The sequence below is a fragment of the Coccomyxa subellipsoidea genome (genome assembly GCF_000258705.1).
Source record: "Coccomyxa subellipsoidea C-169, whole genome shotgun sequence".
NCBI lineage: Eukaryota > Viridiplantae > Chlorophyta > Trebouxiophyceae > Coccomyxaceae > Coccomyxa > Coccomyxa subellipsoidea.
The window spans coordinates 1,781,174-1,797,558 of record NW_005178034.1 but is presented as its reverse complement, the minus strand read 5'-3'; the positions used below and the strand labels follow the sequence as shown (position 1 = coordinate 1,797,558).

Here is a 16,385-nt window from a genome sequence, read left to right as displayed (position 1 = left end):
CTCACATACACATTTTCTACCTGCCCAAATACAAAAGCAAGTCTTTAGGTATGCAAGTGCTGCAAAATGGCATGTGCAGTCCTTAACACATGTCTGACTGGATGAAACAGATTTTTGGAATAGCTGATCAACTCCCTGTTGTTGTACATCATGTCCTGGCAGAAGGGGTAGATTTCTCAAGCTACTGCTGGCGCAGCCGGCAGCCTAATGCTATTTTGTTGCAAATGAAGTGACACTTCTACTGTAAAGCTTGCAGAGCAACTGAACAGGCCAGGAAGATTCCTTCAAACCAATCGCCTGCTGTGCTGCTGCAGCGCGGGCTGCCTCCCCTACAAGCTGGCGCGGCTGCTGCAAGAAGCGCGGCATGCGCACGCCACGGGCTGCGACGGCTTTGCGGCGGCTCTGGCCGACATGTTTCCGCCTGATTTGGCGCCGCTCATCGACATGGCCGGCAAACGCTGGGCGCACACGGTGCGCAGCGTTGCCTACTGTATTTTTTAAGGGATTTACATTTTATATTTTTGCACCATATTCAGGATTTATGATTACATAATCCGGGGAAAAAAACATATTTCTTCAACCTGCTTCTCTGCCGGGCACATTCAGGCAAGCTCAGCTCTTGCGCAAACCTCGAGTAATGCTCTATCGCATTGAGATTCACTGCTCTCGTTTGATGGCAAGCAGTGCATGGAAGTGGGGGCCTATCTGCAGCATTTCTTCTATCCTTTTGAGGGTGCAGTCTCATCAGAAGCTGGACCCCAGATGCCTGCTTTTTTGGCTCGAAACGAGGTTGTTACAGGATGAAAGTTTACATTAAGGTATTTTTGTATGGCAGGCTGTGGTGAAGCTGCCATTTGCGGACGTCAAGCGGCTGGCGGCGGCTGCGCAGCAGGACTCGCAGGACGAACGGGAACTGGCTCCAGAAGAGGAAGTGCGTATCACTTGCACGAGCTTTTCTCCGCTCTTAACACCATGAGATCTAGCAATCGTGTTAACTGGCAATACAAGGCTTCGCCCATTCACCGAACTCAGTTGTTTCCCATCCAGAGCAGAAACGATTTGCATTTGGTGGGAGGAGCACTGAATTGGCGAATGGGCAAGACCTGCGCTTGCCTGTGTTCCCGGCACCGCTCCATGCTGCATTTCAATGCAAAACTGCGCAGAAGCGCCCCTCAAGCAAAGGATACTGATTTAACCTTCTGCGAGTGCATATCCCCCCAAGCAGTGCTCCTCTTGATTTTTTGGTTTAGTCAATTGCAACTCATTCACGTTAAATCACTTGTGACACGTTTTGGCTGTGCAGGCGCGGAACGAGTTTGGGCTTTCAGTGCTGCTGCTGAGCGGCTTCCACCCGCTGGCCGACAGATTGCGCGCGTCTGCGGAGGGAACACCGTTGCAGAACCAAGGCATGGATGACCGCAGCGATCAGAGTGACACAGAGGCGGTGGCCACCCTTCTGACCCTGGCAGTGCAACCCGAGGCGCGTGGGCATCAAAAGGTCCTTATATAGAACTGGGGTATTTAGCATGACCTGGCAGGTTTGGACAGGAACAATGGATTGCAGACATTAGGCAATTCTTTTAGTTCTTGTTTTCATTACACTTTTTTCCTGCCAGAGGCAAGGTGCGTCTGCAGACAAGCTGCATATCGAAGCTGCCATTTGACAATATTGAGGGAAAATTCGGTAGGTAGGAAGTCCAAAGATTCTAATCGATTGGCATTTCGGCAACTGGAAGATTTTCAGAATGGTTGCTCTCTCACTTGGAGAGTTGCATCCTGAACACGGGTAGTCTGGAAGGTGGCAATTGCCTCAGTGTCTCTTGAATTCACCTCAAGGGGTTGGCAATCACCACATAGTAGACATCCACAATCAACTTCTTTTGTGGTGACGCAGATAGAAATGTTTGTTTATCGGTTCTTCTGTCATGCAGGATCCGCTTGAAATGCAAAATGCGGAGATTCTGGAGCTTGCGCTTGATTTGGCCGGGGTGGCCACGCCGCCCTTCTCACCCCACTTGCTACCAGGTGAGGCATTCGTTTTCCTTCGACTGCGCCCCTGCTTACATTGCAGAAAAGAAGCGAGCGCATTTCTCGCCATTCAACCACATATTCCAAACCTTCAAAAGGGTCTTCAGCGATTGCAAGACACACTCGCTTGCGTCTTGCATACATGCATCATCATGCATTTTTATGCGGCAGTTCCAGTATAACGCTATACTGGTATATACTATAGACCATTATAGTCTGATGGTATACTTCCGCTTGAGGGCAGTTTTCACCATTGCAGAACCTTGCAACCGTCCTGCTCTATCTTTCGGTGCGAGCTGCAATGCCACCATTGGTGATGGGATTGGTTGGACGCATGCGCAGGAGCTACAGAGGGCGAGGGGAGTGTGACAAAGCGGGTGTGGGTGGACATGCAGAGTGCGCATAGGGACAAACTCAAGGCGTCCACGCTCAATGGCAACGGCAGAGGCCGAGGCCGCCGTTCTGGCAGGTGGCATTCACTCTCGCTTTGTACTCCTACAGAAAGGACATAGACAACAGCACGTTGTACCAAAGCATCAATGCCCACACCCCTGCTACTGCAAATGTCTATGGATCTCCAATGCTGCATACAGGCAAACCTGCTGGCAGATGACTAAAGCCTTACTGTGTGACTGCAACATTGACTGCATGATTGAAAGCATGACTGAGGCTTGACCAATGTCGCCAGGGCAAACGGCCGTGCAAGCTTTAGGCCGCGGCTGTCAGCACAGCCGCCGCCGCCACCGCCACCGCGCACAGCACCCAGCAGCTTCTCACACCTTCCGGCCGCGCCAACGCGCAGCAGCGTCACCCTTGCTGCTGCATCAGCAGCCGACAGAGCCGTGCGAGCCCCTCCTCCAGGGCTGCACCAGACCGGCAACCTCAGCGCATCTCTAAATGGCCTGCGCGCCGTCTCCTCCGCGTTCCCTCCAGCGCAGAGCAGCACCCCGAGCGTTTCAGCAGCGGGCCGGCCGGCACCGCGGATGCTGGATGCTGGTGTAAATGAGTTGTACCCCGGCACGCCGGCGCCGTCGTTGCGAGAGAGTGTTGGATGGGCGGAGCAGGATGCGTTATTCTCTGGGAAGCGGTCGCAGAGCAGCGCTTCGCCTCTGCCGAGCTGGCTGCAGAATAGTGACGCAGCGGCTGCAGGGGTGTCTGGGAGCTCAGCAAGTGTTTCGGCCTCTGTGGAGAGGAGAGCGGGGGGACTGGAGCGGCCCGCGCCAGCTCAGCAGCCTGACTCATTCGCTGACATCATGAGCTTCCTGCTGCCGCCAGCCGCTGCAGCGGATGGCAGAGACCAGAAGAATGTCAGCATGTGCAGTACCTCAGTCACGGCCGTATCAGCTTCAGGAGATGACAACTTAGGAGCAGCTGCGGTGAAGCAGTCGGTTCCTGCAGGCATGAGTCTGACTTGCAGCAATGGCAACCATAATGCTTCAAAGCCAGCTGATGCTACAGCGGGTGCTCTGGCGCATCTGCTGATCAGTCCTGAGCCTTCAGCTCCTTTTGGACTGCTAGGAGCAGACTGCAGAAAGGAGGCCCCCCGGGTGCTTCTGCCTGTGGTGGGCCCCAAGAGGCAGGCATACAATCCCATGCAAGCCAGGCGGCCTAGCTAGGCTCTCCTCAGGGTTGTCTTTCAGTCACTGTCAACTTAGTGTAGCTGTGTTCATTTTCGTGCTGCATGAACTTCCACTCAGTCCCGCGGCACTATCGTGACCTGATTTGCAGCGCTGGTCTCTATAGGTCCCTACTCAGCAAACTCTGTGTTGCAAGTGCTCTACCACCACTCGTATAACTCATTCTGCGAAATCCATAAATGCGCAAGCGCGAGACACGTGTTTTCATAGCGCAGGTTAGAAAAGGACAATTTAGATGGACAATATTTCAATGGTCCTATTTCTTGTTACAAGGAAGCATTGCGCCGTGTGCCGGCACAGCTGCAGGCTATAATTGCAACTGTGCTGACGCTATAGCCTGTGTAGAGGCCGCAGCGCAATGCTTCAATCAATCTATTCTTTCAGTATTGTACTGTATGCCGCAATTGTGGATGCTATTGGTTATTTGATCTAGCATCATTGTGTTGTATCCATTTGCATGTGCCGCAAAGCCACAGTACACTATTGTAGAGCTCTCGAGGGTGACATGGATCGAGCTAACATGGAGGCCCCGCAGACTCTGCGGAAGTGGCTGCAGATGCCCTGCGTGTATGTCCTATGGCCTTTGGCCATTTTTGCCGACCTGTAAATAATACTTGGTGCTTACCTCGACCTGACAGCCAAGAGGTAGATGAAACGATATCTACGCCACACTCAGTGGAGGCTCCCACGTTCGATCCCCAGGAAAAACACTGGGACATTTTCCGGATCTATTTTCGGGTACATTCGGCGATGCGGCCGCTCCTGAGATACCCGCATCGTCGCTGTCGAAATTCGTCCCGAAGATTCAAGCGGTTTGCTAGGGATGGCCCCTCAGCATTCGTGTAAGAAGGGGGTCACCCTATCACTGACCGGGTGGCACCCGGTCTACACGGTGTAGACCTGGAGTTGACAAGGCTAGCGCTAGCGCTGCTTGCCTGTGCATATCGGCCCTGGCTTCCGGCTGCAGACGGACCTGTGTATGTCCTATGGCCCTCTGGCTTCTGGGCTCGCCACTCATAAAGATTACCGTATTACGATTCTTTAAATTCCAAGGGTGCAGGTCGTCTTGGACAGGCCGAGACGTCTTGATTACTCAGCGGTTATCAAAGCGCAACGTGTGCAGGCACCGTCAGCACACCATCCTTCACATGTTGTAGGCAAGCTTTCTTCCAGGATACAATCGTTGCAGTATATGCGATTGCACTCACGATCTTATTGAGACACTCAGTTCGTTCTTTCGATCACTCACAGGCAGTGCATTCCGAAACGCTGCGACTGTCTGACCTAGTAGCAGTCAAATGAGCCAGGCCACTACACAAGGGAGATTGGCTGCCCTGCAGCGCCATCTTGGAGCCATCCAATTTTCAGAGGATTCAGGTCAGTCGACAGATCAACAGCAGTTCTTGGTTGGGGCGCCTCAACATGTTGTACTGGGGATTGAGACAAAACGCGTGTGTTCTTAGGTGTGGAAATTGCGACCACTAAGGCTGTCAGCAAGGAGCAGAGGCCCGCACCTGGTGGAGGACCTGGATCTCTGACCATAATCGACAATAGAACCGGCAAGAAGTACGATATAAAGGTGAGAGTACCGCTTAGACATGTGACTTCTTCTACTTGTCTCCCTTGGATCTATGTAATAAGTAAGAAGGGGTGCTGTTATAAAGTCATTCATAAACGCTTATATTTGCCTGGAAAAGGAACAGGATGAGCTCATGTAACCTGCATCTTGCTGTGTTTTCCAGATCGATGAGTTTGGCACCATCCCTGCCAACAGCTTAAAAAAGATCAAGGCTGGCGGAGACGGTGTCGGCCTGCGCACATACGATCCGTGCGCACCATTTTTCCCTCCCACATCGACATACAATTGCCTCAGTGCACACGGCAATCACTTTTCTGCAATATTGCTGGGTCGTTGTTCACTGGAGGCTCTGGCGTGTTTGCAGGGGCTATGTGAACACTTCAGCCGTGAAGTCTGCCATCTCCTTCATTGACGGCGACAAAGGCATCTTGCGGTATCGGGGTTACCCCATCGAGCAGCTGGCAGACAAGTCCCACTTCACAGAGGTGAGCACATCAGACGACCTTCATGCTCTTGACTGGATCACAAGATTGGATCCCTTGAGTGTTGCCATGTTGCACCTGTGCAAAGTCAGGTGCAAACGTAAGGGTGAAGTTGGTCCAGCAGTCCGTACCTACAGTACGTATCCCTGCCCTGATCTCACCGCACATAGACGTGGAAGGATGTGACAAGGGGGCGTCCGCTCACACCCTCTATCGCAGCTCATGCAGCAAGGGGCATGCATGCTGATCTCATCCTATCAAAGGGGGGATCCAATACGATTACGGCACTCCCGTCACACCTTGTACCCCTGATCTACAAAACATCTGTGCCGCGTCTCAGGTGGCGTATTTGCTGGTCTACGGCGAGCTCCCAGACGCGCGCGAGCTGGCGCGCTGGGACGAGGCGCTGATGCGGCACAGCGCGGTCCCCGACGCGGTCGAGCGCGCCGTAGCGGCCCTGCCGCACGACGCGCACTTCATGGGCATTGTGCTGACGGCGCTCAACGCGCTGAGCACGGTGCACCCGGAGCAGAACCCCGCGCTGGCCGGCCAGAACATCTATCTCTCCAAGGAGATCCAGGACAAGCAGATCGTGCGCCTCATCGGTGCGTGCTGATGCTTGGCTGTCCAGGAGGACTCCTGGGGTTTTCCTAGCCATCATGGGCGCTGCAAAGTGTCTAATGCATGCCCACATGAAGCTTCCCTTGGGTTTTGTAGCAGCGCCAACAGTTGCAGAGCAATCAGGTCTTGGCAGGAAATTTGGTGCCTGCAGAAGGTGAAAGCATCAGAGTCCTTGCTGTCTCTCGTGGCGCCTTCTCAATTCCACTCAGGCCCCAATCGCCTTGCCGGCTTGAAGAAGTGAATTTTGAAAAGGCGACACGCTGGATGGCATGAACCCTGGTGCTGGCCAGCAATTGTCCTGCAAACTGCCGAGGCATCACTTCATGCATTATTTCCACTCCCCTGCACTTCTTGACCCGGCGCTGAACAATTCGCGCAGGCAAGATGCCGGCGATTGCGGCGCTGGCGTACCACCGGGCGAGCGGCCGCAACGTGAGCGCGCCCAACCAGCGCCTCAGCTATGCCGAGAACTTCCTCTACATGCTTGGTGTGCCATTCAATTTGCCAGATCACCTGATGGAGTCCCCATGATGCCATTGTTCAAGCGTGTGCATGTATTACATTGGGACGGCTTGGCCATTGTCGGTCATGCAGGTGCTCTGATCAGGGGCATAACTGCAAACTCACATATTCAAAAGATTGGACACTATTACTTGTGCAGGAGCTGTGGTCGTGCTTGATTGTAAAATTCACTGCATTAGTGCATTGCTGCACCCCATGCTGGCATACTGCGGACATGCCATTTCCATGCAGGACTGGCTTGAACAGCCCTTCTGGTATGGTTTTTTAATTGCAAGATGACTCAAACTTGACTGAACCAAGAGGTTCTGTATATGCGCGCAGATGCGGCTAGCAAGCCCGGGTACAAGCCGAACCCGCGGCTAGCCCGCGCGCTGGATATTATGTTCACGCTGCACGCTGAGCACGAAATGAACTGCTCCACTGCCGCGGCGCGCCACCTCGCCTCCTCCGGCGTCGACGTCTACACCGCCATCGCCGGTGCGCGTTCCCTCCCTCCCTTATGGCATGTACCCCAATTAGTTTTTCCTCTCATCATCAGATTCATCAGTGCTGTTTGTTTTTTCCTCATTATCCAGTATTGCGGAGAACTGACACAATCCGTTAGTAATCGACGAGTAAATCGACAAGGTAGACAAGGAGATCTGTGCAGATTGTGCTGGGGTACACTGCAGTTCCCTGCTTTGGCATACTGTAGTGCTCAACCTAAACTGCGCACCCTGGAAAAAGTGATTTATTAAAGAGCTTCCCGCAGGGCTATTTTCTTGATCAAAAACTTTGTTATGTGCATTAAGTACGTCCGCCAAAGATGCGCCTGCTCAAGAGCTTTCCAAATCCGCCTTCAGATCTTAAATAGGTTAAGTATTTGAGGAGTTAGGGTTTTATTTTCGACCCTTTTTCCAATTTTTACAACTATTTTCCGCGCAGTTTAGGTTGAGCACTACAGTATACCCACTGCTTTGCATGCCTTGGCTGCCAATCATTGGGCTTGGCTGCCTTCCTTTTGGCGGCAGCTGAGCAGTCATCAGGTAGTTGAGGTTGCAGGTTGCAGGCACCACGGCTGACAATGGTTCAGCAGGAAGGCGCAGTGATGAATTCAAGTCGAAGTATTCCTGGGAGCCCACTGCAATGCTGCAACAACGTGCACTCAACGCCATCCCATGATCCCACTTAAACCTTCATATTTCTTATTGAGTGACTGGTGCGCAGGCGCGGTGGGGGCGCTGTATGGGCCGCTGCACGGGGGCGCGAATGAGGCGGTGCTGCGAATGCTGGAGCGCATCGGCAGCGTGGACCGCATCGACGCATTCCTCGAGGGCGTCAAGGCCAAGAAGGAGAAGATGTTCGGCTTCGGCCACAGGTGCGCTGGCTTCTTTTTACAATTGTTGCCTCCTGCATGTTATTGTAGAGGGGACTGAAGGGCAGCTCACGGACTTTTGTCCATGGATCGACTGTGTCGTAAACTGTGTCGTTTGCAAGGAGAGCAAAATCTGCGTCGGTAAAGTAGCTGGCCAGTTCCAAAGCAAGAGGACTTTCATCAGCGCATTTGCCCGCACACATGCAGTGCATGCCAATGCGCATTTGGATGTCCTCTTGCCCGGCAACACTTTCTTCTGAGGTCTTTTACAATCGACAGCTACAGCCTCTCTGCTGGGCACCCTTCTCTGATTACCATGCGCCGCTCAGCTGCAAGACTACCGCATGCTAAAGTTACGGACATTGATGGCAGCCAGGCATTGACAGGTCCCCCGCTCGCTCGCAGGGTGTACAAGAACTTTGACCCGCGCGCGAAGATAATTCGCGAGGTGGCGGAGGAGGTGTTTGAGATCCAGGGGCGCGACCCGTTGATCGACGTGGCCGTGGAACTTGAGAAGCGTGCGCGATCCGACGACTACTTTGTCTCGCGCAACCTCTACCCCAACGTCGACTTCTACTCCGGTGCGCAGATGTTTCCTACCCTCCTTTAATACTGGGGTTCAAGGGTTGTGAGGATGGGAGGAAACCCTACCAAGCTCAAGCCATGGACGTGGCCCCAGAACATTCTGCTGCAGGCATTGGAATTGCCCTTGCTCGCATGCGTTGGCATGTTTGCTGCTGAATTGAGGCTGGATCTCAAGACAAGCTGCAAGCTCAGCAAGGAGAGACGGTTTCAAGAATGCAAAAGCCTGTGCTCTTGCAAGGCTGGTCCCTTCTGTACATGTCTGACTTCACAGACAGCACAACAGAGGGCTCATGTGCGTGGCTGGTGTGGCTGCGCAGGCCTGGTGTGAAACATTTTTTTTGTCTCCGTCCAGGTTGCATTCTATCCGTGCATGACGGGTGTTCCTGAGTGCGCTGATCAGATTTCAATGTGGCTGTGCAGGGCTGGTGTACCGCGCGATGGGGTTCCCTCCGCAGTTCTTCACGGTCCTATTTGCGCTGCCGCGCGTGACGGGCTACCTGGCACACTGGCGCGAGCAGCTCACCGACCCCGACGTCAAAATCGCGCGACCCCAGCAGAACTACACGGTGCGTCTCCTCACCTTTTGTTCAATTGCTGGAGATAAGTGTGAGTATATGAAGGGGTTCCGAGCAGTCTAGATCCACTCCGAGCACTTTAGATTGCCAAAAATTTTGCGCGTCTCTATGGTGGCGTTTTTGGAATCCGCACCACACGCTGATTCACATCTTTAGTGCTGGTGGCTCCTGTGTGTCGTGCACTGGTTGAGGCCATGTCTTGTGCGGCAGAGACAGCCCAATTGGCTGGTACGGGATATCAGGATCTTTGATTGCAATTGTCAGGCTGCAGACCTTTGTGGGCCGCGCAGATGTGGCTGCAGGCGCTCTGCGTGTATGCCTTGTGGCCTTTGACTTTGGGTTTGCCGACCTGTAACATAATTTAAGTAATGTCACTGGTCGCTGTCCAGTGTCACACTCAAGTAAGAGTGACACTGAGTGACTAAGTTTTGTGTGTTGGCAGGGGGTGTGGCTGCGGGACTATGCGCCGATGCCGCAGCGGCAGCCGCTGACGGAGCTTAAGGAGACGCTCGGCGCTGTGCCGCCCTCCAACGCATACCGCCGCCGCGTGGCCGGCGTCAACTGGGCCTAGACCCTCTGCCCCGTCTGGATCCTAGGCACTGTCCTGTTGTCTAGATCGTTGCGCGAGCATTGGCGTCAGCTCGGCTGGGCAAAGATTCTTTGTCACGTCTCCTTTACCACACCATGTATTGGCAGGAGTGTGGGTCATGTACCAGCCCTTTGTACTGCCAGCAGTGCTGTTCCCATTTCACCGATAGACCAGCAGGCCAGAATGCACTGCGCCTCGTGTGGCGATGCTTGCTCTGGACTGCAGCGCATAACTTTGGAGTCTCCTTGCCAGAAGGCACCCCAATTTTGGCGTCACACAGGGGTTGCTAAATAAGAAGGGCGTGTATTATCTGACGATTCAGGAGTAGACTTTTGTATAGGTTGTCAGGTGTGCATTATTAGGCTTAGGAACTGTCTATTGATTAGGGACTAGTGTGTATCTGGTTTGTCAGATTTAGGATTTTGATGGTCAGAGCTCCAGATGGACACACTATTGGCTTTTGCTGCATAGAGAAGGTGTGCATGCATCGAGGTCTTGTAACACAGATTCTACATTGATAAAGTGCCTTGCTTTGATGCAAAGCCCCTGTATTGGCCATGGGCTTTGCAGAATAATGTGCGTTGCTCTATCTACACTTTGCAACAGAATCCCTTCATTATTCTAACCGTCCTTGCACCACTCACGTGAACATCCAGCCTATTTGTGATCACCATGAGTCTTCAAAATTGCATCAGGAATTGAACGCTATCTGAACACTGCATTGCACAAGACAGAAAAATACATGTTCACTTGGCAATTTTCCAGCACACACCAGACACATACAAATGCAGAAGTATCAACTCGCATTCTGATGAGTCATTCTGCCGTCAGCCCTTCTCCCCTGGTGACAGCGGCCATGAGCAGCTCTGCACCTTCCAGCTTGCGCTTGCCCCCCGGACGCACCTGATGTCAACAGCACACGCAAAGTTCAGAAGCGTTAAAAAGCATGTTGTGTCCTAAAACTTGCAGACGCACTAGTGTGCTTCTCCATTGGCTTGAAGCCTCCTCCACCTCCTGAAAGGATATGAGCGCATGCCCTTTCTTCTTCTCGGTGCATTCCTCCAGCACTTTTTGGACCAAAGAACAGAGAAGCCAATCTACTTGAAAGAGCTCACCTTTGGTTTGGGCGGAGGGCCGGCAGCTGCTGCATGGATCTCCTGCGCGAGGGCTTTCCTTCTGGGCCCCTGCACATATTAGTAGCAGAGTCACACGCTGGTTTGGCTGTGCTCTTTATGTTCTCTGGCAAGCGTCCATTGACCAGCAATTGTGAATAGCTGTGTGTTTCAGACGATATTTGTAAGACCACTTGCATCAACCAGATCTTTGGCAGCTGTAAGCAGAGTGGAAGGATTGTGATTGCACCTTGGGATCCAGCGTGCCTGAGTCTAGCCTGCTGGCATTGTGCTGGCAGATGTAGTCCACGATACTGTTCAGCTGCTCAATGTCATGCTGCACACAAAGCGCACAGGTGACCGCGATGTAAAGTGTTGCACAAGCGCGCCAGCATGCAGCTTCCAGCACACAGCACCTCTCAGAACAGAAGTGACAAAAAACTGAACAGCTGGCCGCATCGTCTATATGGCATGCTGTTAGCCCTTGTCATGGGAGAGTCAAGCGCGTGCAGGCAGAACTGAAACGTCGGTGATTCCATGCGTCCAAGAGCTGTGTCTGTTCTGTGACTGGAGTGACGCAAGCAAGGCTGAGGGTGACTGGCCGCTGACTCACCCCCAGCTTCTCGTACTGGGCGCCCAGGGGCGTTCCTGCCGCAGCCTGGCTCTGTCTGCGCAGCAGTTCCCTCTCCTCTGTCTCCATTTCTGGCAGCGCCTTTGTCGCCAGCATGATCGGCAGCGTCCGTGCATTCGCCGCATTCACCGCCTGCACACAGGATTGCACAATGCATCGACATGTGATCAATGTGTGCATGAAGGTTGCAAGGCAAGTCCCTTCAACAAATATCTGAGTGTTCTCAATATTTGTTGCCTTAGCTCCCCATTGAGGCTCATGGCAACGTGTCAGCAAAAGTGGCGCTTCTGCTTCCAAGACCTGTGCAAGTCCCCCATTGCATGGGGGGACCTCCTACGACGGGCAACAATGCAATTATAGGAGTGCATGAGACTGCCCACAGAGGGGCGATCATTCAGAACGGCACGCAATTTCACTATGGTCCCTTGCGCTGCCTATTAGATGCAATTCCACCCTCACGGAAGCCCTTCTGAGTCACCATCCTCTCACACACATTGTAGAGCGCATTCGCATGGGATCAGTGTGCGCACGAGAGGTGCAGGCGCATTCATAATTCATCTGTAGCATAAATTCATGTGACTTCTTAAAGTCTCGCCGCCAGAGCTGTCCAGTGAACCTCAGGCATGTTTGTCACACACGGTGCGCATGTGCAGCCCTGTACGTTACTGCAAATGGCGCATGCAAGAAAGCTCAAGCGCTGTGTCAACTGGGAAAGATTCAAGCTCTTCCTGTCCTGTGAATCTGGTGGCGTTACTGCGGCACTTTCTGCCCCGTGGGTCCATGCAACCCCACCAGACGACAGGTTATAAGAATGCAGTGCTGCTGCTTACCTTGGGGTGCACCGCGTAGAACTTGAGCAGTGGGCGCAGCTCCTCAGACAGCCGGTGCAGCTGCATGTTGATCACTCCAAACTTGTCCAGCGTCTCAGTCCTGCCACAACCGCAGATGACAGAATCAGGATGGGAGGTGCAGGGGTGTCAGGGCGTTGCAGCAGGATGCACTCAGATATTGTTGATCATCAAGCACTCCTGGGAAGGTTAGTGAATTGAAAATTGTTCGACAAACTGAATTGATGAGGAAAGGCTGCACCATTGGACTCGGTCAGCATAGAGCTCCAAGGCTGTGCTGACTTGTTCCAAGGAGCGCTTGAGTTCTTCTGCTCGAGCTCTCACCTACACACAGCATCATACGTCCGACACCATTACTGGAAGTGTACGCGCAGGTCCAATTGGGATGTTTGATTCGAAGACAGTCCTCTTGCAGGAAGCAACTTTGCCAAGGTACAAAGACACTTTTTGGACCGCTCACCGCCCCCAGATTCATTTGACCGGAACCGCTCCCTGCCAAGAGGCGCTTAAAGGAGTTTGTTGCATCATTGATTTGTGCGGCTCCTGAAGTTGAGGTGCCACCTGCACGATGCCAATGAAAGTGTAGCCTTGATCCAGGACCGAGTAGAGCCTAGCAAAGATACCAGTATGATATGTGTAACAGTCTGACATCATCTGTAGTGCCATTTACTCACCTGAGGCGCTCCTGACAGCTGCAGACTGGGCGGTTGAACCCATCCCAACGCCAGACATCACCTTCTTTAAACCGATTCAGCGGCCCTCTTTAAAGGTCTGTGATGCTGCTGAGAGCTCAGATCGCCGATATCATGATCAATTCGTCCTCTTTTGCAATAGGGGCGCAAGCTTGTCCTTCACTAGAAGTACTAATCTTGTGTCGACTCCAGAATACAGCTCCATCCCGCAAATGGCCCTTCAAGAGGAGAGGATGTGATGAATATGAGGTGTTGTGCCATGCTTTGTAAGTCCTTTTCTTTCCCGACCTCGCGACAGGCAGCTAAGAATCTGTAAAATTGCAGCGGTGCAGGATATGTTGTAGAGAATCTCAATGTTTACCATGGATCGTTCATACCAGGCTGAAAATGCCCGTTCTCGTCCGCTCCCGGAAGCAAAGCTGCCTTGGGCGTCACCAGTAGTGGGTTGGGTGACCACCTGCGAACCCGACGTGACGATCTGTACTTTTGCCACTCTTCCATTTCCTTTGACTTCTTCGGTTCGTCCCTCTCTCCCTCTCTACACTCACTCACACTCATCTCGCCTAGCAGGCATGAGCAGAGGATGCCCAAGCTTTGGAAACAGCAAGGTCCCCGGTTCAAATCTCCTGCGGACCTGCACTTTTTTCATTTCTATTTGGATCCTTCTTGGAGCGTTATGTTGACATCCTGATGTCAACATCAACACAAGGCTACTTTGCATAGTCTGCCGTGTCTGGGTTTGCGCTTCCTTGCGCTCTGTTCAATCCATTGCCTTTGCCCTGCAGCTGGCTCCCCGGGAGCTTCTCTGCCACCCTCCGTGCACATGCATCAAGATCTCCGAGAGTTATCACACGCACACGGGTAGGTCGCCACATCGCTGGCGATTTGCATGCATCGCAAACCGTTCACCTTCGATTTAAGTATCATCCCACTGATCAAGTGATTGCATGGACATATGAATTTTGCACACTGATCACCAATTAGTGTGTGATTGCCGACTTGTCTGCGAGTAGCACTGGCAGTGCTTCCACCTGCTGAAATGAATATCCATCCCGAGAGTTACATACATGTCACAACCTTCAACTGGAATATTCAATGAGACAGCCTTCATAAATAACGTGCCTTGTTCTCCCCGATCTGGAGGAGCGTGCTCAAGCGCCTCAAAATCAACCGAGCATGAGCTCGAGCATGATGCATCTTTGGACCAAACAAGCCAAAAACCTTGCACACCCTAAAAAAGAACCCTGGCCATTTTGATCACCATCATTTACCTACCTGTTGCAACCAAGCACTCAGCACATTATTGTCCAACAGCCTGTGAATTTATGTGACATGACAGCTGATGACCTGCAAGTGGAGCTCTATATTTGGCCTGAGCAAAGCTCGTACCGTTCCAACTACAAGGAAGAGACAGACCACCTAATGTGTTTCAGTCTCAACTACCGGGTATCAATAGATCATCCACGCCACAGCATGGGGCCCAATGTGAGGCAGTGAAGAAAACTGAAAGGAATTCAACTCCTGATACTCCAAGAGAATACTAGCAGGACAAGGAAGCTTGCAGACTTTGCAACGCCCGCAGTCCTTCAATAGCACGCAGCTGCAAACTGGCGTGAGCTCGTATGCAATCAATCCGATATTAACATTTCACTGGTGCAGCATCCATCCGATTGAAAGGCACCCGTCTGGTTCATCCTCTGCATGGTATGCACCACGCACCTCGCCATGTTGCACTGCTGAATCTGTAAGCAGGTAACAATAAAAATCCTCTTTCTCTGCAGCTGAACATAAATCACCACATTAGAGCTCTTGTTACTTCTCCTGCGCTGCGCACAGGCAACCGCCCCTCCTGTGCAGGGCATGACGCTCGCACATCCTTTCCACCAGAGGTAGCTGACATCAATCTCTCCTGTGACATGTTGTGCTACCTTGCTATAGGCACCCATGTGCCATGAAAATCAAAATATATCCGGTTCTCATCAGAGTTCAGCGCCAGCTGCAAGGAATTTCCTGGCCATGTCATCGGGCGTCTGCCCAGTTCCGGCCAGCTGGCGTCTCCGGAGGAAGCTGTCCTGAAGTTGCCGCGCCGCTGCAAGTTGCTGCCGTCACCCGAGCGCATCTGGCTGAGGCTGGAGCCTGCATCAGAGGCCGGTGCCAGCAAAAGGCGACTCCCGCGCCGATTTCGGCATGGGGGGTTTCTGATCCTCCGAGGAAGCTCTGGTGAAGTTACCACGACGCGGCGTGCTGCTCTCGCCGGAGCGCGTTTGGCCGAGGCTGCCGGCACCCAGGTGGCGGCCGATGATGTCAGCGCAGTCGGCCGCGCTCGGCCGCGTCTCCGGCTGCGCGGTGCACCGTAACACCAGGTCTGCAATCTCCTGCGGCGCCTCTTCCGGCACCCTGCGTATTCGAATTTAAAAATTCAGGCACTTCTTCCGTGTTTCCTCTTCTGGCGAAGGATGTGGAGTGCCCAGCTAGCATGCATGCAATGTCACAGGTGCAAGAAGGGTGTGCCTTGTGGCACACACCATTGGCACAAGAGAATAATGCTACAGAGCGCAAGAAGGGACTCTTGCTAGATGTGTCCGTGAATCATGCTCGAGCGATTTGTTGCTGAATGCATATGTGATTGTGCCTTTGAAAATTGGCAGAACATCAGAAAAGCCATGGCTCTGGTATGGATGATCTGCATACCTGATCTCTCTGAGGTTGCCCCTCCATGCTGGGCGCTCCAGCGTTATGATCTCCCACAGCACAACGCCGAAGCTGAAGATATCCGCTTTGTTCGTCACTTTCCCTGCAAACACATCAAAAACTAAAATCGTGCTGCAAATCCAGTCTTGTGCATCAGTTAGATGGCTGCCTGCTGGAGCGTCACAAGCATATCTGTCCCCATATGTTGAGTTGCGCTGTTGAGAGATCCACCTCTGATGGAAACACACACCGCATAGGACACAAATTATCTGGTCCAGGTGCTTTCTCTGGAAATTCCTCTACATCTCCATGTGATGCAGCAAAGGCACTACTTGCATCTTCTTGCTGCTATTCCAGGCGTCCCACGGCATGTGAGCGCATGTGACCGCACCTGCCATGATGACTTCAGGAGCCACCCACGCCCATGTGCCGGCAACAG

At 52.8% G+C, this 16,385-nt stretch overlaps 3 protein-coding genes across 3 annotated transcripts; 2 read left to right on the top strand and 1 right to left on the bottom strand.

Moving 5' to 3' along the window:
* Positions 1–4,843: 4,843 nt before the first annotated feature.
* On the top strand, positions 4,844–9,954 carry COCSUDRAFT_29458 (citrate synthase; the record flags this gene model as incomplete). Its single annotated transcript, XM_005647382.1, has 11 exons — positions 4,844–5,042; positions 5,129–5,244; positions 5,408–5,493; positions 5,609–5,729; positions 6,067–6,331; positions 6,727–6,834; positions 7,191–7,346; positions 8,076–8,226; positions 8,629–8,804; positions 9,229–9,374; positions 9,826–9,954. Exons 1-11 carry the CDS (start codon positions 4,964–4,966, stop codon positions 9,952–9,954), a joined length of 1,533 nt encoding a protein of 510 aa, XP_005647439.1. The 5' UTR covers positions 4,844–4,963.
* A 595-nt stretch (positions 9,955–10,549) lies between these two features.
* On the bottom strand, positions 10,550–13,499 carry COCSUDRAFT_53690 (hypothetical protein). The gene is made up of 8 exons (XM_005647381.1): positions 13,238–13,499; positions 13,024–13,124; positions 12,805–12,887; positions 12,546–12,645; positions 11,698–11,847; positions 11,335–11,421; positions 11,088–11,156; positions 10,550–10,875 (listed from the first exon to the last, which is right to left on the bottom strand). Exons 1-8 carry the CDS (start codon positions 13,293–13,295, stop codon positions 10,789–10,791), a joined length of 735 nt encoding a protein of 244 aa, XP_005647438.1. The 5' UTR covers positions 13,296–13,499; the 3' UTR covers positions 10,550–10,788.
* Positions 13,500–14,296: 797 nt separating this feature from the next.
* COCSUDRAFT_33418 (hypothetical protein) lies at positions 14,297–15,039 on the top strand. Its single transcript, XM_005647380.1, has one exon. The coding sequence runs from the start codon at positions 14,588–14,590 to the stop codon at positions 14,750–14,752; it is 165 nt and encodes a 54-aa protein (XP_005647437.1). The 5' UTR covers positions 14,297–14,587; the 3' UTR covers positions 14,753–15,039.
* The last annotated feature ends 1,346 nt before the right edge of the window (positions 15,040–16,385 follow it).